The sequence below is a fragment of the Fusarium phalaenopsidis genome (genome assembly GCF_050370095.1).
Source record: "Fusarium phalaenopsidis strain FUZ10S chromosome Unknown contig_32288, whole genome shotgun sequence".
NCBI classification, from domain to species: Eukaryota; Fungi; Ascomycota; class Sordariomycetes; order Hypocreales; family Nectriaceae; genus Fusarium; species Fusarium phalaenopsidis.
In genome coordinates this window covers 342,297-364,418 of record NW_028145412.1, presented here as the reverse complement: position 1 = coordinate 364,418, position 22,122 = coordinate 342,297, and the positions used below count along the sequence as shown (strand labels likewise).

The 22,122-nt window shown below is 52.6% G+C and overlaps 9 protein-coding genes across 9 annotated transcripts; 5 read left to right on the top strand and 4 right to left on the bottom strand.

Annotated features, from left to right (window-relative positions):
- Nucleotides 1-783: 783 nt before the first annotated feature.
- Nucleotides 784-3,184, top strand: LRP88_03663 (uncharacterized protein; the record flags this gene model as incomplete). The annotated part of the gene is made up of 5 exons (XM_083240276.1): nucleotides 784-1,036; nucleotides 1,123-1,634; nucleotides 1,694-1,702; nucleotides 1,750-2,830; nucleotides 2,880-3,184. 5 exons carry the CDS (start codon nucleotides 784-786, stop codon nucleotides 3,182-3,184), a joined length of 2,160 nt encoding a protein of 719 aa, XP_083103566.1.
- Nucleotides 3,185-3,954: 770 nt separating this feature from the next.
- LRP88_03662 (uncharacterized protein) lies at nucleotides 3,955-7,585 on the top strand (the record flags this gene model as incomplete). The annotated part of the gene is made up of 7 exons (XM_083240275.1): nucleotides 3,955-4,702; nucleotides 4,788-6,085; nucleotides 6,134-6,281; nucleotides 6,334-6,864; nucleotides 6,943-7,151; nucleotides 7,200-7,506; nucleotides 7,563-7,585. 7 exons carry the CDS (start codon nucleotides 3,955-3,957, stop codon nucleotides 7,583-7,585), a joined length of 3,264 nt encoding a protein of 1,087 aa, XP_083103565.1.
- Nucleotides 7,586-9,269: 1,684 nt separating this feature from the next.
- LRP88_03661 (uncharacterized protein) lies at nucleotides 9,270-10,478 on the top strand (the record flags this gene model as incomplete). Its single annotated transcript, XM_083240274.1, has 1 exon — nucleotides 9,270-10,478. The coding sequence occupies one exon, from the start codon at nucleotides 9,270-9,272 to the stop codon at nucleotides 10,476-10,478; it is 1,209 nt and encodes a 402-aa protein (XP_083103564.1).
- A 1,686-nt stretch (nucleotides 10,479-12,164) lies between these two features.
- LRP88_03660 (TauD/TfdA family dioxygenase) lies at nucleotides 12,165-13,625 on the bottom strand (the record flags this gene model as incomplete). The annotated part of the gene is made up of 5 exons (XM_083240273.1): nucleotides 12,165-12,282; nucleotides 12,407-12,481; nucleotides 12,532-12,762; nucleotides 12,817-13,303; nucleotides 13,355-13,625. 5 exons carry the CDS (start codon nucleotides 13,623-13,625, stop codon nucleotides 12,165-12,167), a joined length of 1,182 nt encoding a protein of 393 aa, XP_083103563.1.
- Nucleotides 13,626-14,355: 730 nt separating this feature from the next.
- On the bottom strand, nucleotides 14,356-15,522 carry LRP88_03659 (uncharacterized protein; the record flags this gene model as incomplete). Its single annotated transcript, XM_083240272.1, has 2 exons — nucleotides 14,356-15,384; nucleotides 15,487-15,522. 2 exons carry the CDS (start codon nucleotides 15,520-15,522, stop codon nucleotides 14,356-14,358), a joined length of 1,065 nt encoding a protein of 354 aa, XP_083103562.1.
- A 493-nt stretch (nucleotides 15,523-16,015) lies between these two features.
- Nucleotides 16,016-16,879, top strand: LRP88_03658 (uncharacterized protein; the record flags this gene model as incomplete). Its single annotated transcript, XM_083240271.1, has 1 exon — nucleotides 16,016-16,879. One exon carries the CDS (start codon nucleotides 16,016-16,018, stop codon nucleotides 16,877-16,879), a length of 864 nt encoding a protein of 287 aa, XP_083103561.1.
- An 822-nt stretch (nucleotides 16,880-17,701) lies between these two features.
- Nucleotides 17,702-18,360, bottom strand: LRP88_03657 (uncharacterized protein; the record flags this gene model as incomplete). The annotated part of the gene is made up of 3 exons (XM_083240270.1): nucleotides 17,702-17,840; nucleotides 17,900-18,120; nucleotides 18,241-18,360. The coding sequence occupies 3 exons, from the start codon at nucleotides 18,358-18,360 to the stop codon at nucleotides 17,702-17,704; spliced, it is 480 nt and encodes a 159-aa protein (XP_083103560.1).
- Nucleotides 18,361-19,221: 861 nt separating this feature from the next.
- On the top strand, nucleotides 19,222-20,659 carry LRP88_03656 (TATA-binding protein-associated factor TAF6; the record flags this gene model as incomplete). Its single annotated transcript, XM_083240269.1, has 2 exons — nucleotides 19,222-19,606; nucleotides 19,656-20,659. The coding sequence occupies 2 exons, from the start codon at nucleotides 19,222-19,224 to the stop codon at nucleotides 20,657-20,659; spliced, it is 1,389 nt and encodes a 462-aa protein (XP_083103559.1).
- A 282-nt stretch (nucleotides 20,660-20,941) lies between these two features.
- Nucleotides 20,942-21,657, bottom strand: LRP88_03655 (succinate:quinone oxidoreductase subunit C; the record flags this gene model as incomplete). Its single annotated transcript, XM_083240268.1, has 3 exons — nucleotides 20,942-21,386; nucleotides 21,441-21,525; nucleotides 21,618-21,657. 3 exons carry the CDS (start codon nucleotides 21,655-21,657, stop codon nucleotides 20,942-20,944), a joined length of 570 nt encoding a protein of 189 aa, XP_083103558.1.
- Nucleotides 21,658-22,122: the final 465 nt, after the last annotated feature.

The window sequence follows — 22,122 nt, the reverse complement described above, 5'->3', positions numbered from 1 at the left end:
ACAAGACACTTGAGGTGTCTATCCAATCATGATGGATGCATATGCAGTTCATGTCAGTTTGCATGTCGATGATGATGGGGAGCAAAGTACTCGAATACTTATAGGGAGCTGATTCAACACAGATATAACACAAGGATTTGAACCAATGCTTGCTTAGAAGGTACTGTATTAGGATTCCTTCATCAGTACCGTGGATCTTTCTCTTGCTATTGGATTGTTATGAAATAATGTGATAAAGTGGTAATGGCGAGAATTTGCATTGAAAGGTCATTTGGGCCCAATGTCCTCATTATCTGGGCGTGTTGCGATGGACTTCCATCGGTATGATACAGCCATAAATCAATGCTATGGCCCCGAGAATTTAGGGGGGTTCTAGCTCATGGGGTCAAGTACTCCCCACCTCATTCCAGCACTGGGCTACCCTCCTCCCCCCACCACCACCGCACTAGCCTTCAACACCTTGATCACGTCGGCGCGTCCCTTCCACTTGCTTTCACTTAACTTCAACGACAACTTGTGCCTCTGCCAAGAGCTTCCTTGGGGAAATCTCGTGCAAGCGATTAATCGAGGAGGCTTATGACTTCTTTCTATTGCAAACACCGGTTCGTTTGCACGCACCAACAGCCTTTGAGGCGCTTGGCGTCGAGTCTTGATGCAACCTACCTTGCTCCCATCTCACATCTACCTTTACCTCCAACACTCACTTAATACCCTTCAGATCTGAACCCCTCAACTACTTGGCTCTCCGGGCCGATGCTGGAAGATAACTCTGGCCAGCCCAACATGGCCTCGCAAGAGGATCCCGCAGCCAACAAGATGAAGCGCACCAGTTTCTCACCTTGGAGCTCTGGTATGATGGGCAGCCGGCCCGGCACGGTGCCGAAAAGCCACGCCCAGGGCCCAGAACCACCGCGAATTGTGAGCGACATCCTGGAAGGCGCCGCGGTAAAGACCTCTGCGGTTGGGGGATTGGCCAACAATGCCAAGATTCAAGCTCTGCAGAGACAATGGGAGCAGAATAATGTTCAGGCTCAAGGTGAGATAGTTTAGACTTTATCTCGACTACTGATCACAGAGACTGGATGAAACACCCATCGGATGTTTGCTGACACGAACCAATAGAACAGCCCATGCAATCTACAGGGCCTTCTCGGCCTTCTTCTACAGGGCCACCTGCAGTGCCCTCACTCAGGCCTCCCCCGCGTAAAAGGGACTCACCAGCCTCTGACACTCCTGCGGTCAAGAAACAGGCCCTAGGTGACAGACGCCCTTCTCCTAGCAGCGCGTCGGATGGAGGAGCCCAAATGGTTGACAGCCAGACTCGTGCCAACGCCCGTCGCTTTACGGAAGCAGAGGTGGCAAGGCAAATGTCAGAGCTCACGGGCGCGTCCGTCAAGAAGAGTGCCATGCAACCCGCTCCGGCCTTGACGGCGACGGCTGGACCGCCGAGGGCGCCGGCCAGACATTTTCCCACCGGAGGAGAACTTCTCAAGAAGATCATGGATGCGCAGGCAGCTTCCAGTCCTTCTCCAGTTCCCCGGGCAGAGACTTTGACGCAACCCCCTCCAGTACCCGCACCAACTCCCGGAGATAGGATCGTTGCGATTACCATGGCTGAGCCAAACCGGGCCTACGTCAATTATCTCTGTATGATTCCCTAGAAGCATCACAAGGCATGAACTGACACGTCTAGGCCCTGATGGTACGATGGTCTCTGGGCGCGGTGCCCTGATTCCATCTAATTACAAGTTGTACGACAACAACGAGTATCCTTTTGTCTGTCCTGTACGGGACTGCCGTCGCCTCTTTGCTGGGCTTAAGGGTCTTGGTGGACACTTTGGAGCTAGCCACTGCTCAACAACCTTCAACGACAATGGTGATGGAACGCTCACCAAGGTTAGTAACTATGTCAAGCACGGAGGCGGTGGCTCTCCTGGTATCGTCATCTCGAAGCACCCACTCCCATCGAATGCTCCTCCACCGACGGATGCAGGTCTGCCGTATGTCACTGCGGCTCAGAAACGGGCCTCAGGTGTTGGACTTCCGGAAGCGCCTGAGAGGAAGCCTTCTACCAGACTGAGCGATGCTATTCAGCAGAAAGCTGCCCTGCCTGCGCTCACATGGGACGTTAAAGACTATCTGCACCAGTTTCTGAGTCCAGCCCAGAAGCATCACCAGCGAGAGGATGTCACTGCAATGCTGAGCCTTCCACGAAGACGAGCCCTCCCTGACACCTGGATCCAGAATCACCGTGGGGGCGATGTTGACATCAATCACTACGCATGTGCTTTGGCCTACCTCACAGGAAAGGAAGTAACGGGACCAGAAGAATGCGTGGCCAATACTCGATCTAGTTCACGACCGTCGGCACGACTCTCTCACCCCTGCATCGCTCTGTGGCCTGGCATGCCAGCATCGGCCAAACAGGCCTTCTTTGGTGCGGAAACTTGCGTAGGATGCAGGTACTGGTGTCATCTTCAGCGCCAGCGGAACTGTTGTGACTGGGGACCTGAGTCCAGGTCTGGACGGGCATCAAGCGGGTCGAGGTCGTCGTCAGGATCTGAAGAGGCTACCACCAGGCCTGATGCCATGGAGGTCGACCAGGACTATCAACCTGAGAAAGTCAGCCAATCTAGGATGGCAACCGAGACGGCACCGGAGCCGAGACAAACCAAGAGGGTTCAGTCTCAGGCTGCCTCGACCGGGCTCACGATGAGAGAGCAGCCTGTGGCTGGTGTCGTTGGTGGTCCAGGACAGATGGGGGGCGTTGAGCTGGAGATGGAGGACTGGGAGGTTGCGCCGGGAAGAGTCAAGGACGAGTCATCCGAGAGTAAGTCAGCTTTTGCTCTATCTACTCCAAGCGCTAACATGATGTGCAGACGTTGCGTTCTCCAACTCGTACCTGACTAACGGACAACCCATCACCGTTTCCGAGGATGTCAGTTTCAACGTGCTTGTCATCAAGCCCGGCAGCGCCAGCTACTGGAGTGTGGAGGACGATAAGCTGCGAACCTGCTCGGTGGCTGCGGGCAAGGTCCGGGTGACGATGGGCGAGAAGACATTCCAGCTGGGACCCAACGGCATGTTTGTCGTTCGTCCTGGGCAGGCGTGCAAGGTCGAGAACCGGCTCTACGTGGATTCCGTTATCCATTGCACGACCATTGACAACTTCTCGCTCCAATAGAGAGAGGACTAGGATATGGGATTAGAGGCTACGGTGTACGAGAGGCTTGGGTTTTTTGGAATGGGATACAGGCTAGGCATTGCCTGGGAGTTTGGGCAATAATAGGGTCCATCAGCATTTGCGTTTCGGGCATTTTCAAGACTTGCTGAGAGCACGGGAGTCGGGACATTAAGCGGCATATGGTTTCTTTGGTAAACAGCATGGGCAATAATAACAGTGTAGAATAGGGAGAAATTTGGCGGTATTAGCCTACCTTGCCGCGGATTGCGAACAGAGTTGACGATATTAGGCAGACGCGGAGATGGTGGTGGTGGGTGATGTTCATGTGCCACAGTCACGATGAGGTCCTGTCTCAGATATTAGCTCACGCACTAACAGAGTAACAAGTCAGCCACGGTCGATAACTTGAGCCCATCAGCATTTCAAGGAGACATCGCGCATTTTCTATTTTCAAGGATGGGGCTCTTGTCACGGGGGAGAGGCGGAGTCGCAAGGTGCAGGCAGAAGGTGAAGCTCGTGAGGGCGGTCGTGGTGGGCTAGGTGATGTGCCTTGGTGAGAATGTGACTTGCACATGATGATGCTTTTAGCTGACGACCCATGAAAGAATACGAGAGCTTTTTATTATTTTTCCATGGGAAATGGAACAAACGTCTGAGATTTCATCTTTTCTCAAACACAGACTGAGCGGCGTTTTCCCATGTCTCAAGTCAACCCGCGAACAACAATCCCCAGACAGCAGCGGCAGGAGAATTACAGGGCCTCTACCGCCATGGCCCCAGGCGGTTTGCAGGCGTCGCCTGAGCTGAGCAACGACAGGGACTCTATCAGCGTCAACCCGGGAAGTCCGCCAAGTCCGCTGCCGCCGCTGGATGAGTATACTCTTGGGAAGAAGAAGGAGAGTAGCGATGAGACGGCTGTGGAGGCGGATGCAGAGACGGAAGTGAAAGGGGAGGAACAAGAGCAGAAGCAGGAGGAGAAGCCAGAGGAGGAGAAGCCAGAGGAGAAGAAGGAGGGGAAACTTCCTTTGCTTCCGAAGCCTGAAAGGGGAAAATTCATTTTGGATCCTGAAGGAGAACTCACTCATGACCAAACTACCGTCGACATCGTCACTGTTCCTTGTCCAGGTGGTGATCCCCTCCGGACGTGGAACCGCGACGGTCTCATGGGTCGCTACTTTGGCGCCCTGTCCATGCGCGACGCCGAAGGCTCTGCAAATCCCGACCAAGACCGACCAGCTCCATCATGGGTTCGACAGGGGATCCGGAGAGAAGCTGACCGTGCGAGGATATTGCTGTATGAACATCCGCCTGCTGAGGAGGGTGCTACGCTGAGTTCACTGGCTGATGCACTGCTGGAGGAGTTGGAGAGGTTGAGGACGAGAGAGGATCAGAATAGGCCGGTTGTTTTTGTCGGACACAGTGTTGGGGGGGTTATTGTCAAGATGGTTTTGGTGAAGGCGAGCAAGAATCCCAAGTATGAGGGCATCTTTCGGCAATGTTATGGCGTTGCATTCTTTGGTAAGTCGTTCATCTTGACGAGGAGTTACAAACATTGTCCAAGTCATTTGACAAGGAGCTATAGACATCCTCTAACAGTATACAGGAACTCCTCATCAAGGGTCAAGCTACTTTGCCATGCCCAGCTTGGTGTCCAGCATCCAAACCCTTCTTCAGCTTTCGTCTCCCATACCGACTTCAGTCACCGACGAGCTCCGCGTTGGAAACAGCTTACTTCTACGTCTTGACGATGACTTCAAATGTATTTCTCACGACTTCCGCATCTGGACGCTATACGAGACCATCGACTCGAGGCTTTCAGGCAGCGGATCGGGAGATGTTTATTTTACGGCGCCCCTGACGTCCATCAAGTCGGCCATCCTCGGCATGCGCCAGGAAACGATTCTCCCACTGCAGAGCGATCATGCCAATATTGCCTCGTTTGGTAGACACAATGTGCACACATTGCGTTTGTTCTTGAAACAGCTGTCGGCTCTAATTGAGCGTGCTGACGAGTACTCGAGCGAGGACGGCCACTGGGCGCTAGACCTGGAGCAAAAGGTGAATATCGAAGTACACGGCTTCTTTGAGGATCCTGTTGGGCCCTTGGAAGTGGCAACCATCAGGGCGTGGTCAACCAGGCTACCCCTGAGGGAGTTTCTCAAAAAGGGACCTGAAGAGTGTCTGGCTGATCGGTTGAATGAAGTCGAGAGTGTTGAGGAGGGGAGGTTCCTCAGAGCAAGGGGGAGAACATCGCTTATTCCAGACAGCGAGAGAAGGGAGAGCAACAATGTCGTTTCTGGGGAAGCAGCCAGGAATCCCCTAGGGATTAACAACCAAGAGGGAGCATATCAAATGTCTCCCCCAGCTTCGCCCATTATACGACCAGTGGACGCCGAGCCAAGGCCACGAACAGAGTCAGCTCCTCAACGGCTACCAGGAGGTCCGCTTACACCTCCATCACGCGCGACATCACCACCAACACACTATTCAACTCCAATGCGTCGTCCTTCGCCCTTGATCCGCGCAAACTTTGACCAGGACCTCGCCGTGGATCGTCTCTCACCTCCTCCGCGCGGAAGGATGGGCAGATCGCTCAGTCGATCTCTCAGCATGGGAAGTCAAGTTTCTCAGTACGAGTATCGCGACTTTCCGCCCTTTTCGCAGCGCAGTCGAAGCACCATCGAGCCCAACTTTAGCGAAGATGACGACGGAGGACTTGAAGGATCGCCGCGACTTCCAGAAGCTGTCATTGCTATCCGCAAGGTTGCAAAGAATGGAGAGCGAAGAGCAAGCGAGACGGTGGTCGTTGATGAGGTACCGGTTGCGTTCACAAAGCCAGAGGTTGATGCTCGAAAGTTTGTGTGGATTCATCTGGCGTACAATAACCCGAGCTGGGTCACGGTGAGACTAAATGCCATGTTAATGTGATGGCTGCTGATTCTTGGATAGAAAGTGTTTGAGACGCTGCAGGTCTCGTACAATCGCAGCTTCACGCCTTTGTTCAGCTCCGACTTTTGGGCGACGAGGCATACGCGTGGACGACATTCGCAACATTATGCTTATTTTGCGAAGCCAGGATGCTACTTCTCGGCTCCGCGTCACAGTAAGTTCCCTTGAATTTATGTTCCTCAGTTATCTGACAATAGCAGTGTCTCCTCGAGGTCGTTCCTCCAAGGGATCAACATCGTTGTCACCGAAGCCTGATGGGGGCATCTATACCTGTCTCTTCCTACCGTATCTGCACTTTGACACCTACAAGAGGCTCATCCGTCGACGTGAACTCATTCTCGAACGTCTAAATCACGGAAGAGCTCGTCCAGTTCCTGAATCCGTCGCCAAGTCAGACTCGCTCGAGACACAGGTGATTTGGGAGTTCCTAGGCCATGACCCGCCGCTTAACACACGACGAACGCTGGACCAGTATGGATACCCTTCACTTCGAGATACACGGTCAAGGGACGATGATCAAATGCTGTACAAGCTGACAAAGGAGCGAACCTGTCTTCCTGGTCTGGGACCTGGGCTGCAGGGGCAAGTATCGGATAGTAGTGCTGGTAGCGGCAGTCGAAAGTCCAAGGCGAGCAGTCAAGATGGGGAGAATGAGGAGGATCCAGAGGATGTGATTCTCAATGGGAATGTGCTCATGGTGGATCAGATTTGGCTGTGGGCGATTGATTCTCGTAAGTGCAATCTATTACTTGATGAACTAGGGACTAACCAGTTAGATACACTGCTTTCATTCTTCCCCAAGAGAGAAGGCGATGCTATTGAGGGGCCCCTGTATCAGCAAGCCGATCTCAGGGACAGCATCTTTAACGAGGTCAACGTGGATCTTACGAGGCAATGCGAGAATGCTCTAGATCTTGCCGCATTGGCGGTGTTGCATGCAGTCACTGTGCTTCTTGACAGGTCATCACATCCTGACCTAGAAGTATTCCGCATCTTTGAAGAGGCAATCAGTGTCCTTGTGAGTACATACACGACAATTACTTGAGCTATGCTAACAAACAATTAGACTGAGAAACTCACATCATCACTCAAAACCTTCCGGGCCGAAGGCTTCAGAGACAAAGCCGTCGCATACGAGCCTGTAGAGAACAAAGCCCGTTCAATCAGAGCACGACACAAGGCTGAAGGTCGACGAGCAGAAGAAGAGAACCGCGATAACACATCGGCACTCTTAGAACTCCGAGACATTGAAGATGAACTCCTCATTCTCCTCCACCTCTTCGAACGTCAGTCCAAGGTCGTAAGCTCCATGCTCTCAACATTCGCTCGTCCCGAGATACGCGAACGGACGACGAACGGGAGGGTTTTTCTTAGTGAAGCACTCAAGAGGTTGTCCGAGTATGCGCATCAAGCTCAGGAGATGATACAGCGGGTGCGGAATACGAGGAATGACTATGATAAGCTGCTTCAGATGGTGCAGCGTCAGGCGCAGGTTGATGAGGTGCGGCTTAGCAGGTTGCATGCTGATCTTGCGAGTGCGCAGAGTCGGAGTGTCATGATTTTCACGACTTTTACTGTCATTTTCTTACCGCTGACTTTCTTTACTGGTTTGTTTGGTATGAACACGCAGGAATGGGGTGGAGAGAATAATCTCCCACTCAAGACCATCGGGGCTATATCGTTACCCTCAAGCTTGGCTCTCATTACGCTCTCACTCATCGCAGCTTGGAGCACCAATGCCCGACGCCTCATCAAGTGGATGATCCGCGCCACCTTGAGACTGTGGACCAAGTTTGGAGATCCAGCGGTGAGGGCAGCAGTGAGACTCATCCCACAGAAGGGAAGAGGAACACAGGGACAGAGTCAGGATAAAGAGTCTTGGGGGAGGAAGACGGGGTTAGGAGAGGAAGTGAGTGACTTTTGGGAGAGGCATAGACTAGAAAGGGAGAGGGGATATACAGTGCCGGATAAGAATAGGAGGGTGGGTAAGGAAGGCAAGACGAAGTAAGGTCATGGTGTTGACATAGACGGTAGAGAAATAATACACGACTAGAATCGAGATGCTATGATTGGTCTTTTCCTTGAGTGTAAATATTGACTCAACTTACACGAGGACAATAAAAAATCGAATCATCGTGAGCTTCTGGAACTCGGATCGTGTCCTGCATACCCCAAAAAGCAAGCCTCTAGAACAGGTGAATACAAAACAAAGCAAATCCAGTCGAAAATCACGCTATATCTGATATTAAAGTGAGATGCCGCAATCTCAGAATATCCATCAAGAGGGCAATGGCTCATCAAAGGATGGCATGTTTTTCTAGAGGGGCGAAATGTCTTGCTCATCGGATACTTGCTTTTTACACACACACATCTTTGAGGCCTTGAATAAATGCCGAGTCAATCGGCATTCCTCGGGTCCGTGGGCCTCGTGGCGTCCGAGCTGAAGTTGTCGTATCCTCCTGGGTATGGCCTTGCAGGACTTGGTGTGACGAATGCACGAGGTGCCTTGTCTGTTGTCATGGCTGGTCAATTGACACGCATCTAGATCTTCCTTTGACCGTCTTCTTCCTCGGCCGACCCTTTCTACAAATGCCACCTCATCGAAGCTCTCCCCGCCGTCTACAAGGATCTCCCCGTCTTCAACACTAAGTATGCACGTCATCGTTGTTCGGGAGCTAGGAAGTTTTGGAAAGCTGCGTGTAACGCGCGCTTCAGCTTTGACGAATAATGAGACACTCTGTGGGGAAACAAGGCAATTGCCTTGCATGCCCGGGCATTCCCGCTTCGTATGTACTCCGTATACTTGCTTCATATATGTCTCTGTGAGCGGCAGCCTCCGCTTGCTTGCCCCTGAACACAGGGATCTAGGCTGTTGTGCAAGCAGAGACATGCATCACATTGGAGCTGAGGGCGGCAACTTGCAGCAAGAGGCCGTGAGCTGTGAAGGAAAAGAAAAAAGAGAGGTATATATGCCGCAATAACTCATAACTCAAACTTTCCTCTTCCTCTTTCTCTTCTTTGTTTCGGTAGCTGGGAGTTATCTTCGTCCCTTCTCCTAACCTGTCTGCATCAACTGGACCGTCTTTTTCCTTGCCTCTTGTGATTTTTTAGTTCTCTTTCATTTTAACTAGCAACAATGGAGGACGCCCCTGATTCCCCTCGCTACGCCATGGGCACAATGGCCTCGAACCGCCGTACGAGTCCCATCCGCAAGCCCCAGCCCGACCGGCCCGGCACCCCGACCCGTCGCCCGACGACACCCACCCTGGGCCGCCGTCCCACGACCCCGACTCTCGGACGCCGGGGCTCCAACGCTTCGCTGCGTAGGCAGGGTTCTAACGCTACGCTCAATCGGCCTGTGACACCTACGGCCCCCGAGAGCCCAGAGGCACCTGCCGGAGACCCTGTCAAGGCTGCTGTTAAGGATGTTCCTGTTACTCCGGCGCCTGGTAGCCCTGAGACTCCGGCCCGTATCCTCCCGGCCATCCCCGAGAGCCCGTTGGTGATGCCCTCGCCTCGGTCCCGACAAGTCTCCCGAGTCGGCGGCCCAACTCCCCGGTCCCGTCAAGTCTCGAGGACCGATCTCCCGGCTCCTCGCTCTCGACAAGTCTCGCAGACCCTCGAGGCCCCTGCTGTTGAAGCCACGCCCGATGTTGCAAAGGCGCCAGCCGTCGAGGCCACTCCTAAGGTTGAGGCTACTCCTGAAGTCGAGGCCACTCCGGAGGTTGCCAATGCTCCTCTTGTCCGCGCGACTCCGGCCGTTGTCAACGCTCCCAAGGTCCGGTCAACTCCCGATGTTGCAAAGGTCCCCAGAGTTCGCTCCTCCCCAAGCCTTGCTCTTGTCCCCTCGGTCGCCAAGACCCCGAAGGCTGCTCGTGTCCCGGCCATCGCCGCTGTGCCTACCGTTCGTTCCCATCCAAAGGCCGCTCCTCTGCCTGCCATCCAGCCAACCCCTGCGGTGCGACCTCGACCTGCTGTCCTCCCAGCCCCCGAAGTGGCCGCCCAGCCCGAGATTGCTCCTCAGCCGGCCGTGAACTCGGCCCCGACCGTGGTCCGAAGCCCCGAAGTGGCCGCAGCTCCGTCCGCGGGTCCTATCCCGCTCCCGGCTTCCCGCCCTGAAGCCGCTGCTCTTCCTATCATCACATTGGCCCCCATCGTGGTCAAGGCCCTGGTTGCTGCTCTCGCCCCGACCGTCGCAGAGGCTCCCAAGTCTGCCCCTGTCCCTTCAGTTGGTCGCCTGCCCTCGACCCGCAGCGCTCCCAAGTCCATCCTCGCTTCAGGCTCTGGAAGGGCTCCCAAGTCCCTTGCTCCTCCTCCCACTCGCTACCTGATTACCCAGGCTTAAGCAGTCGAGGGGTGTAGCATGTGAGGGGCTATCTGTGCTGGCTGGTGACTGTCATGGTTGAGAGTGCCTATAACTGGGTATCTCGAAACCAGGCATCCAATACCATCTTCATTGAAATCAATGGCAAATTGTAAAGCTTTGGTTGTCCAAGATTGGGTTTGCTTGTTATGATTTATGATTTTTTGCAATAGTTAGCCGTGTCCAGTTGTTAAACTATGTCTTTTCTTCAGAGATTACAGCCCGTCTCACCAAACATACTCGTGACTGTTTTCTATAAGTGAATCCCTTGTATCATCCAACAACAGTTTTGCCAAAGACACAACGTCACATCGCTGGCTTAAATGCCTACGTTCTAACGGTTTGCAGTTGAATGGAGTACCACAACTCATGGGAAAGGACGTATCGCCATTATCACCGCAACTGATGTTTTTCATAGACCAGTCAGAAGCTCACAATCAGCCCCCAGTCCGGGTAGCTTGAAAAGCCAAGGAAGATAGCTCCTGCAGCAGCTGGACCTTGTTGGTGGCGGGGAAGCAAGAGACATGCACGTCGGGGGCTGGTCTGATCTCAACCTCCCGCTTTGACACGAGACTCCGCTCACGCGCTATAGGTTGACATGGTTTTCTTATATATCGGCCAGGTTGTGACCCTGTCACCAGCATGACATGAAACATGACTTAACAGGGGTCGATTGCGGAACCGGTGGCACTATTGGTGTGAGATACCATGTTCCATTGGCGTCGAGGACCTGTATCAGGGAGTCTGGGCGCTTTACGATCCTTGCTAACTCGATTGGTGTTTTATGTACTTGTGTTCAACGATAACTATGGACCTAGAGTGATGAAAGTAGAGACCACGGCCAGGCATTGGGAGCACTCATGAAACATACCCTACGGCTTTGCGATATCGCGCACCCTATAGTTAGGACAATAACGACATAGGCAGATATGTCTTCTCCTATCTTTTACGGATACAGGCGAACCTACATGTCGACTATTTACCTGTCGAGAAGACATATTGGTATGTCTCCTCGCTGGCATAATGTGCCATTTAAGTACGTCAGCATCGACCCCGATTTCTCAAAGCGAAGTTCAGACAGTACAATTTCACCTCAGAAAGCATTAATTGTTCCTGAACTAATAGCTTAAATCTGAGGGACTGGTTCACAGTTGGCTTCGTGTTACATGGTTCCAGAAACTGCCTGGTTCGGAGTTGTCCCGTGAGGCAAGTCAACTTGTTCCACTTGGCGCGTCTTCCAGCTATCAATTGAACTTGAGATTGCTCTTTTTTTTCCCTGCGCAGACGTTCTTGTGATAAGACGGCACTATTAATCGGGTACATACTCACACTTCTTTGAGTGAGAACATGCCATGGCCTAGTTTCTCTTTATGCAGCTGCACCTCTCTTGTGCAAACTTTTGAGCTCTCGGCAACTAGTCGCTAACCATTTTCCCAAGTTTATACTCGATCAAGAGACAAGCCACTAAACTCATGTCGCCATAATCCTCAAGCTGATGCCATGAAGATCTACACCGGGTATCCCACCCGGAAATAGTCGGGGGCGGCCCGACTCCGGTCATCACCACCAAAAGAGATTCACCATTAACAGCCAAGGAATTTATTAGTCCTTTTGAACAGAGGGATTCATTACGACCATATAGTCTTGTATGACTGGTGGATGGATGACCTAGCCGTCCACTCTCTTCTCCGCCTTGAACTTGTTGGCGTCACTAGCACTCCTCACAAACGGCTCCAACGGGAACACCGTCTTTTCCTCTTCGATTCCTTCGTAGACGTTGTCCCATCTGCGACGGAGGGCGTCTGGGGTCTTCCATGCAAACTCGGGGTCTCGGAGCCATAGACGGACGAGATGTCGCCGGTGTTCTGGTGAGCCTGTGGTTCACATTCTGGAGAAAAATGTTCACTTACTGCTTCTCGGGAGAATCCTTGAATCCTCCTCGGGCGTGGAAAATGCTCAAATTGTTGACGTATTGAATGTCGCCCCTATATCATGTAAGTTTCTGCCAACGTGTAGGGGAACAATTTCTTCTCACTTGTGAAAGTCCAGCGAAACTGCATGCTTCTCAGCAAGGAAATGAAGAGCATCTAGAGCCTCTGCCTGAGCTTCACTAATAGGAGGAATATCAGAAGATCGAGGGAGGCTCCAGTACCCCGTGTACCGACGACGAGCGTACTGGATGATCAGACGCTCCGGGTCTTGCTCTGTCGCAGGTTGGTGGTACAAAAGCGGACGCAGCTCGAACCGCTTTCCAACCTTGCCGAACCTAGACTCGCGGTCATTACCTGCTCTCTTGAGTAGTAATCAGCAGGCAACTTACTCCTCAGACACCCACTGCTCAGTCAACGTGTGGATGAGATCAGGTCTCGTCTTGGCAAGCTGGTTATAAACATTCCAGCTGCTCGACAGGTAACTCTGACCACCCTCCTCGGCCTCCCCAAGAGCAAATAGAGCAATCACATCACCCGAGTCAGTGTGAAACACCTGCTTCTCAGTCGTGTACGCAGGAGCACCGATCCTATGGGCGTCAATCTCTTGGGTAATGTCCTTTATGTGAGCGACGGCCACGTCTGCCCGCTTGCCCTCGTACTGGTGGTCCTGACGACCGCGGATGGGGGCGATGTGGGATGAGATTCCGGCGTAGACGGTGATGTTTTCTTCTCGGGTGTATTTGTCCACGGGAACGCCTCGGACTACCTTGAAGCCGTGGCCCTGGTGAATCTCCTTCGAGATGGCACGAAGCTTGTCATGTAGCTTTGGCAAGACAAATGTCTTTTGGCTGATGTATCCCAGGGGAAGGTTGAGAGCTAAACGTTCAACTCATCACTAACCCTCTCAAAAATCTCAAGTCAACTTACATTTGAAGTTCTTGAGAGCCTCATCAATCTCCTCAATATCAGCCTCTGTCAAGTGGTAATTCCAGTCATACTTGGCCGCCAAGTCCTTGCCATCCCACACGAGGTCCGAGACGAGCTCTTTAGGAAACCCCTCAGGCAAAGTCGTCTCAAACTTTTCAGTCTCTTGACGTCTCTTGACTCGAGCGAGATACTTGTCGAGGTTGGGAGTGTATCCAATATCCGGCTGGCCTGGGGGGCCGGTAGTAAGAGGAGGTTGAACTGCTGCTGCCATGTTGTAGAAGAGTGATTGATCCGCGTAGTTTGCCTTGAATCGTTACAGATCAACCAACATATGGCAAGGGATGGCCTCTATTTGAAGTCAGCCATTTGCTCCTATTTCGGGCAGATCCCATTGATGTGTCATCTTGGCTACATACAACCCCGCGTCGTATTGCTTCTCAGAAGCTATCCAACGGGTTAACACGCATAATTGATGTCGTCATCTGCAATCCCCATTCTGCCATGGACGTTATACCCGTAGTAGCACCATCAAAAGATGCAGTGGCGTCATCGCCTTCGAATCAAGACTGCAGTATCTGAAATGCATACCACCGTAGAGTGTCACTCAAGGGTCCTTTATCGGCGGTTCTCCGATCAAGATGCCCCATATCGGGGTTTTTATAATCGTCTCGGTAGATGGGTCGGCGCATCGAGTACCGAGACGGACTACCAGCTTCTCCGCGGAGTGTTATTCCCAGAGTCTGGGGTATGTAGGGCTGACGCTGTCTAGCGCTCCAATCAATCTGTTCTTGTATGCAATACTATTGGGCGAAGTGTCCGAGTTGTTTTATGCAGACGGATACATGCTTCCTACTTGACCAAGCCATGGTTCTTCGCCCTTAATCCGATCTTGGTCTGCTACTGACCCTGCCATCCTATCCATAACTTACAATGGAATGCCCAGTACCTAATTCGGTTCCCAGAAACACGCACGCTATATATCATTTTCTTCTAACCAACAACTATTCCCCAGTCTGTGCCTGAGACTGGGCCCGAGCCCGAGCCTCATCTTCTTGATGTGTACGCCATCCTCCCACCATCATCGACACCCAAAGGATGTTCCACCGCGGTCCATCCCCAAAACACACAAAACTCTGCACCAACGCTTCAACCAATGGCGTATACTTGGCAAGCGAAGCCCCTGTTCCCCGGCCTTCAATCAGAGCCTGCAACTCGACGATTTCTTCGGGTTCTAGGTGGCGCTTCACAAACGCCTCGACTTCACGGGGCGTCTTCCACCACTCCAGCGTCTCCCCCCTTTCAGCATAGTCCAGCTCAATCTTCTTGGACAGATCTGGCACGATCCGGTCCCATTGCGCTTGGGTTGCGGTAGGCGGAAGGTGAGTGTACCCCTTTTGGTGGTACTCTAACCTTGCAAGCGCCATAGATACTAAAAAGTCATGATCGCTGAGATGTTTGGAGTGGTTGAATAATCGGTCAAGGTTCGACTCAGTGCGCGCCACCTTTCCCATCAAGCTCAACTGTTTCGCCTGCCAGAGAGAAACCGTATTCTTCGTGCAGGCCCAGTATAACGCCCCTGCAAAGGTATAGAGGTTATCCCCGAGATACTGCGCCGCATCCATGGGAGCCTCGTAGATACGCACCAAACGGTCCGTATCGAGCCACACTTGCTGTGGCAGTCCAAGAGCTTGCACGTTTAGGTGGTTTCCATTTGCGATGCTGAAGAAAGCCGGCTGAGCATTAAACATGGCTCTTGTTGACGCTTGTCTTGCAGGGGTGATGGTTCTTTGTGATGGAGAGGGCACCCGTGTCAGAGCGCTGCTATCATCATCCTCGATATCCGCAATTTCTCTCGCCTCTGCCAGCGCAGCCTGGAGCTCTCTATCATGGCGTGCGCGCTGCGAAGCTATCCGATCAATCTTCTTGAGAGCATTCCGAAGCCTCCGATTCTCATCCTTGAGACTGGAAAACTTGGACGCATGCCGCTTGCGATATTCGCGCTGAGCGATCCTACTCCTCTCTCGCTTGGGCTATCATGGAGTATTTAAGTCAGTTGAAAAGGCCAAGAATCAGAGACGACTTCAACGTTGTTCAACAGGCGGATTGGTAATCACAGGTAAAGGCCCACTCACGTCTGGGGTGTCTCTGCTGCTGCTCGACGGAGACATTTGCGGCTGTAGGCAATATCGGGAAAAGGTACCAGGTTGTTATTTCCAGGGCAATTGGCTCGTTGATTCAGAGATGAGGAGACATTGGCAAGTTGGAGTGTCGTGGTTGAGGAATAACGTTATTGTTGGTGGTGGTCTCCATGGGATAACGTTATGCGCATTAATAATCCGGGGGAGCACTAACAACACCACGGGCCAGACCGTGAACCACGGAGATAAGGTGGAATTATCAGGACTTTAAGCCTCAATAACGTTGATCGTAGGGAACACAATCCTGCGATAACGTTGAAATGGAGATATTTCGGCCTCAATCAACGTTATTCGAACAGAAGGATTCGGTTGGCATCAACAAGATGTTCCTATCTATGGGTCCTGATGGCCTCATCACCACGATACAAATAGGTCCAGGTGAGAATGGACAGAGAACACAATAATTGAGAGCAAACCAGCGACATTTCAGTATCTTGTCAAGATTCAGCTCATCACTACAAATATGGCGCCCATTCCCATCAAGACCGTCCACAACACCACCTACCCGACCATCTCGCCGACTCGCCCCGAGCTATCCACCAAAGGCAAGAATGCTCTAATCACCGGAGGCGGTTCTGGCATCGGCGCTGCCATCGCAAAGTCTTTTGCAAAGTCCGGCATTAGCGACTTGGCTCTCCTCGGCCGCACAGAAAAGACGCTCCTCGAGAACAAGGCCGAAATCGAGAGTCTCTACCCGGAGACTACCGTCTGGACGTACCGCGTCGATATTGTAGACCGCGAGTCTACTCTCTCGGCCGTTCAGTCATTTGCAGAGTCGACAAAGGGCAGCATCGATATTATAGTGGCCAACGCTGGCTACATGCCCAAGACGAACAGCATTGCTGATTCGGATCCCGACGACTGGTGGCTCGGCTTTGACATTTCAGTCCGTGGAAACTTCAACCTCCTTCAAGCCTTTGCCCCCCTCGCGGCCCCCAACGCCTCCGTGATTCACGTCTCGACCGAGGCAATGTACATGCAGTACATGGAAGGTTTCTCAGGCTACCGCGCATCCAAGCTTGCCGCCTACAAGGTCTTCGAGTACTACGCCAAGGAGAACCTGGACAAGACCGTCATTCAGTTCCACCCAGGCCTAATTGCCGACACTGGCATGACCAAGCCCATCGCAGGCTTCATTGATGCGTTTGGGCTTGTCCCTGACGATGTAACCCTTGCTGGAGACTTTTCAGTTTGGGCGGCTAGTGAGGAGGCCAAGTTTCTGAGCGGTCGCTTTGTTTGGGCTGGATGGGACATTAATGAGCTCAAGGGGCTCAAGGATGAGCTTGAAAAGGATGACAGAAAGTTCACAATTGGATTATTGTCATAAGAATCTTGTACAGCTGCATACATGGCAAGTCAGTCATGCCAGAGTCTTAAGATCATAGATAGAAGGATTAGCTTGCATCAGAGTTAGGCCAGCATTTAGACGTGTTTTCCAAAGAATAACCTCCAGCTTAGGAACAACTTCATTCCCGTTGCTTTCCCATGGGTGACATTGTGGCCTACCATGCAATCAAGCCACTTCAGCATCAAAGCCGGGCCTTGAGCAACAAGACAATCTTTAGGCCTCCCATAATTATAACAAGGGTCTATAGGCCCCATTGTCTCCCTTTCTTGTCAGCTAAAGCGGCCTCATTCAAACGTAGTGGCATAGTATCGTCTAGGTGACCATGGTGACATGCTCGAGATACCCTACAGACTCGAACAGGGAATCCACTCGAAGGCCGGCGGCTGCATGTCAGCTAATTAGGTCTCGTTATTGCTGCATGTATTATTTGCATCCTTTTCCATTAGGTACAAGAACGAAATCGGAGACATTGGTTGGGTAGGACCAGCCTCTATTTAATGTCGAGTCTACCAAAGTGCACCTAGTTGCACTACAGTTCCCTCATGAGTCCTTGAATAACCTCTAACATCTATCAAACTTGAAGAACAACCCCCCTCCCCTTCATCCTCTCGATACGAGCTACAAGCCGATAAAGCATTAGGAAGGGCAAGCGCTTGTCCTCTATTCGTTGAATCCCTTATTCGTGTCGACCAATGAACGCCGTACTCCAGTGTTGTGTGTTTGTTCTTTTGGACCTGATGCCAAGCTCAGGATCGATATCAATCCCTCTTTGTGTATGCGTGAGCTTTCTGTTTTATCCGTCTATTTCATGGCCGACTGCGACGAGTACGCCGAGCTGTTCATGGCGTGTGTAGGGAGCGCCGTCCCACGAACAACACCAGTACTCTTGAAGTACTTGTGATCCTTCCAGCAGATGACAGCTGCCCAGAAAGATGTGGCCCTGCAAGGGGTATATATCAGCATACAGTTTCTTGTCTGCAGCGGGGAGCGTAGACTTACATGAGCAAGAAGCCGTTGAGGGCGACAAACCACGCAAAGGCGCAGCTTGCACCTTGACAAAACCTCGAGATTCCCATAAAAGTTATAATGATCACAACGAACCAGAAGACAATCTCCATGGTGTTGAGGATCGCATACGCCTTGAGGCTCCTCCACTTCCTGAACCGATCGACCTTGTCGGTGAGCAACTGGTAGATGAGGAAAACGATGCTCTTGACGGCCTGTTATTCGCAAATGGTTAGTCTCAATTTATTCCAGGTCGTATATAGCGGGCTTCATCCCATCGTAATACCCAGCGTGTCGGACCGTGTGGTCCGCGTGCCTTTGGGTTTCGTGGCGACACGGGCACCAGTGAAGGCAATGACAGCGACAATGAGGACCATCATGCCGATGTGAACTCTCGTCTTCCAATGCGGGTCGAACCAGTGGCTGCCGAAAAAGTCTTTGACTCTGGACATCATCTTGGAGTGGTCGTTCCGGTTTGTTTGGGTGCTGGTTTGTCGCTGCTCGGGTCGTCAAGTTTGGAGTCCTGCGGCTTGTGTTGGCGTCGGCCTTTGGAATGGAATAGAAGACCAGCTCGGGAAGCGGGCGTATTCTTGCAAGAAAACGGTCTCTTCATCTCTGTTGTTGAAAAGGCATCGCAGTCGTATATAAACCCCACGATGCTAGACAAGCATACAAGCGTAATTCAGCCGCCCACGTATGAATGTGGAGAGCAGCCGCGAATCCTCCGCCATCCGAGACTCTTTATTACGCGTCCATCTCTGTGTCTCGTCCTATCGCATGAAATACGGCTTCAGCCCTTTGGTTTCGTTGTCATGACGGCTCACAGTATACGCGTATAACGTATTTGAAGGTCGCCGTATTTGGAGACCCACTTTGGAGTTTGTTGTAAGAGCGTTTAGATGAAATGCGGCGCTTGGGAGGTCGACAGGCGGTCTCAGCATGTTGGTGCTGTATTGTGAAACATCCTCTTTGGGACTCACAGCCTCCAACCAAATTCTCAATTTGTTTATTTAGCCGTTGTTTATTAAACTTCTGGAATAGGAAAGCCATTGTTGAAGAGCAGGCATTCACTAGCCACAAACCTCGCTTCAAACACATGCCCCACACCTGTTTGGGAATTTAAGATGTGGCGCACCCTAGATTCAGCCACACTTCAATCCACTGTTCTCTCAGCCTCGCGCAGCTTCAAGACAGCATCACACTTAGAAACCTCCCAACATCCACATCGTCACACCGATCAAAGGCTTCTAGCAACAGCCTTTCCGAATACGTCTTGATAATAGCGAGCGTCAAAGTGCGCTCATCCCGCCGACGCCATGGCCGAAACCCCCAAGCTCCTGTGGAACCCCGAAAACGTCAAGGACGTAGCCGAGTCGGTCGGCATCAGCTCCCTTAACGATGAAGCCCTCAAGTGCCTGACTCAGGACGTCGAGTACCGTATCGGCCAGGTCATTGTCGAGTCCTTGCGCTTCATGCGCGCCGCCCGCCGAACCACTCTCACCGTTAACGACATCTCACTCGCACTCAAGGCTCTCGACGTGGAACCCCTCTACGGCTACGACTCGACGCGTCCTCTGCGCTATGGCGAGGCCAGCCTCGGACCAGGCCAGCCGCTGTTCTACATTGAGGATGAGGAGGTTGATTTTGAGAAGCTCATCAATGCGCCTCTACCCAAGGTCCCTCGCGACATGGGTTTCACCGGTGCGCATGCCTCTTGGCTTGTGTGAATGCTCATGCTAATCCTTCCTAGCACACTGGCTCGCCATCGAAGGTGTCCAGCCCTCTATTCCCCAAAACCCAACGACATCCGAGTCCCGATCGCAAGAACTCCTCCCCAAGGGCCCTGGTGCTAATCCCGCGCTCTCTGCACTCGCCGGCAACGACAACGTCGCAATGAAGCCTTCTGTCAAGCACATCGTCAGCAAGGAGCTCATCCTCTACTTTGACAAGATCCAAGCCGCGATTCTGGACGATAACCCGGACGAGGAGGTTGTACGACTCCGGCAGGCTGCTCTCGGTTCCGTGAGAGACGATCCCGGTCTGCATCAGCTCATCCCATACTTTATCAACTTCATTATGGATCGTGTAACGCACCATCTGGACGACACTTTCACGCTTAAGCAGATGATGGAGTTGACAAACGCCCTTATCGAAAACAAGAGCCTCTTCCTCGATCCCTACGCCAGCCCTCTCTCTGCGCCTGCTCTGACTTGTTTGATGGCCCGAAAACTGGGTGCCGATGAAGGAGTTGATGCCATCAAGGAACAGTACGACTTGCGACAACTGGCTGCATCGCTAGTTGGACAAATCGCCCGCAAATACTCGGCCTCAAACACTCTCCTCAGGACAAAGCTCACGCGAACATGTCTCAAGTACTTCCTCGATCCCACTAAGCCACCTGCCGTCCTCTACGGTGCCATCCACGGTCTGCTCGAGGCTGGCGGACCCGAGGCCATCCGAGTTTTGGTGCTGCGAAATCTCAAGACCTTCGACACTGCAATTCTGCAACCTCTCAAGGAAAAGGCCGAGGGCACCATGGACTACGAGATGCTGGTACAAGGCATCGTGCAAGCCGTCGCATCCCTGTCGGAGCGGGGCGAGTCGAGTGTCAACGGCGTAAACGGCACAGCCAACTTGGAGTCGGAGGTCTCGGAGCTGAAGGAGTTCATTGGAACAATCGTAGGAGAAAAGATTGCCTCGTCCGGCAACAGGAAGCTGATCCGGGCGATTCTGGATGCTCGGTTCTTGGAGTAGGCAAATCCATCCCAACGTGCTTGACACAAATTATAGCAATGCGAAGGCGAATGGCGTTTTAGGCTTCGGGATACCTCACAAAAGGGCATTTGGGTAAGAGGGTTGGTGTACATATAGTAAAATTGATTTGCTCAAAATCAGGAATGCCCTCCCAGGCTCATTCATACTTCTACACGAGTACCTCGTCTCCCATTTCCAGTACTCTTCTCAATCCCTCACGGCTTGGTGTATTTCATCCACTGCTGTTGCTAGCCCAATCTATTTCTCCTTCTTTTTCATCTCTTACACGAAAGCAACCAGACCAATGGCACCGAGGATGCTCGCAGCCCAGAGGATGTTGTCAGTCTTCTTGATCGTGGTCTTGGCGAAGCCCTTGCCCATGTCGTACAGGAGGTGCTTGAAGCCGTTGATCAAGTGGTACACGAAGGGGAAGCCGAGGGCAAACTTGAGGCCGCCCTTGACGACGAGGGGCAGGCCGCCGAAAGCAGCAGCGACGCTGGCGGTCTCGAGGTGCAGGCCGACGACGGGGGCGACGAGGTAGGCGCCCATGAAGGCGTACATGGTGGCCGAGAGGGTGCATCCGGTGATTCGGTTCCAGGCAGAGCTGCCGAACCAGGTCTGCTCCATCTTGTAGATGCCCAGGTGGGGGGACACGGGGCGGTTCAGGCGCTGGTTGACGAGGAGCTGGCGGCCTTCCTCCTGGGAGAGCTTGGTGCTGGCGACGGGACTGGAAGCACGTGTCAGAGGTCGAGGAAGCATTTCGCGATACTGTTGAGCTTACCGGGAGGGAGTGGTCGAGATGCCGGCAGTCAGGGCAACCTTGGGCAGCGTCTGGGAGAAGAAGACGCTGCTAGGCTTGGCCGCACCTAGACAATTGAGTCAGCATTGCGCATCCCATGAGGCTATTCACTGTTTTTTTCGTAGAACCCGGCATCGGGGATTGCTTCAATTGACGTACCTCGGCGAAGGGCGGCGACGCCAACACGTTGAGCGAGCATCGTGGCTGAAGAGTATCGAGGGAATCGAATTGAGAGGGCGGCCAAAATTGTTCGTTCAACGATGTATCGTCGGCGTCGTTATTACCACTGGAGGGGCGGTTCGTCGTCGTTTGGGGAATCGATGATGATGGATTTCCCGATGCATGCTTCGCCATGCAAGTATCGGAACGGGCTCCCTCGGCTTCTCGGTCCAGTCCGACCAATCAGCGTATGCGAATTCCTCATCTCGGGACACACGTGACCCGGTATTCCCTCCGCCTCGGAGTGTTCATCACGTGATAGCTCAAGCCTCATGCTGAGTCAGCAGAAGAAATCAATCCAACCCTCTGAAATACTCCGCTCAATCTCGTCTTTTTTCTCTTTTTCCTTTCTTTCTTCTTCAGATAGTCAAGAACGTCCGCCGCACGCTGTCCATGGTGGGCAGCGGTTGTCCGGCAGGGTCTTTGGACTCTTGGACTGATCTGA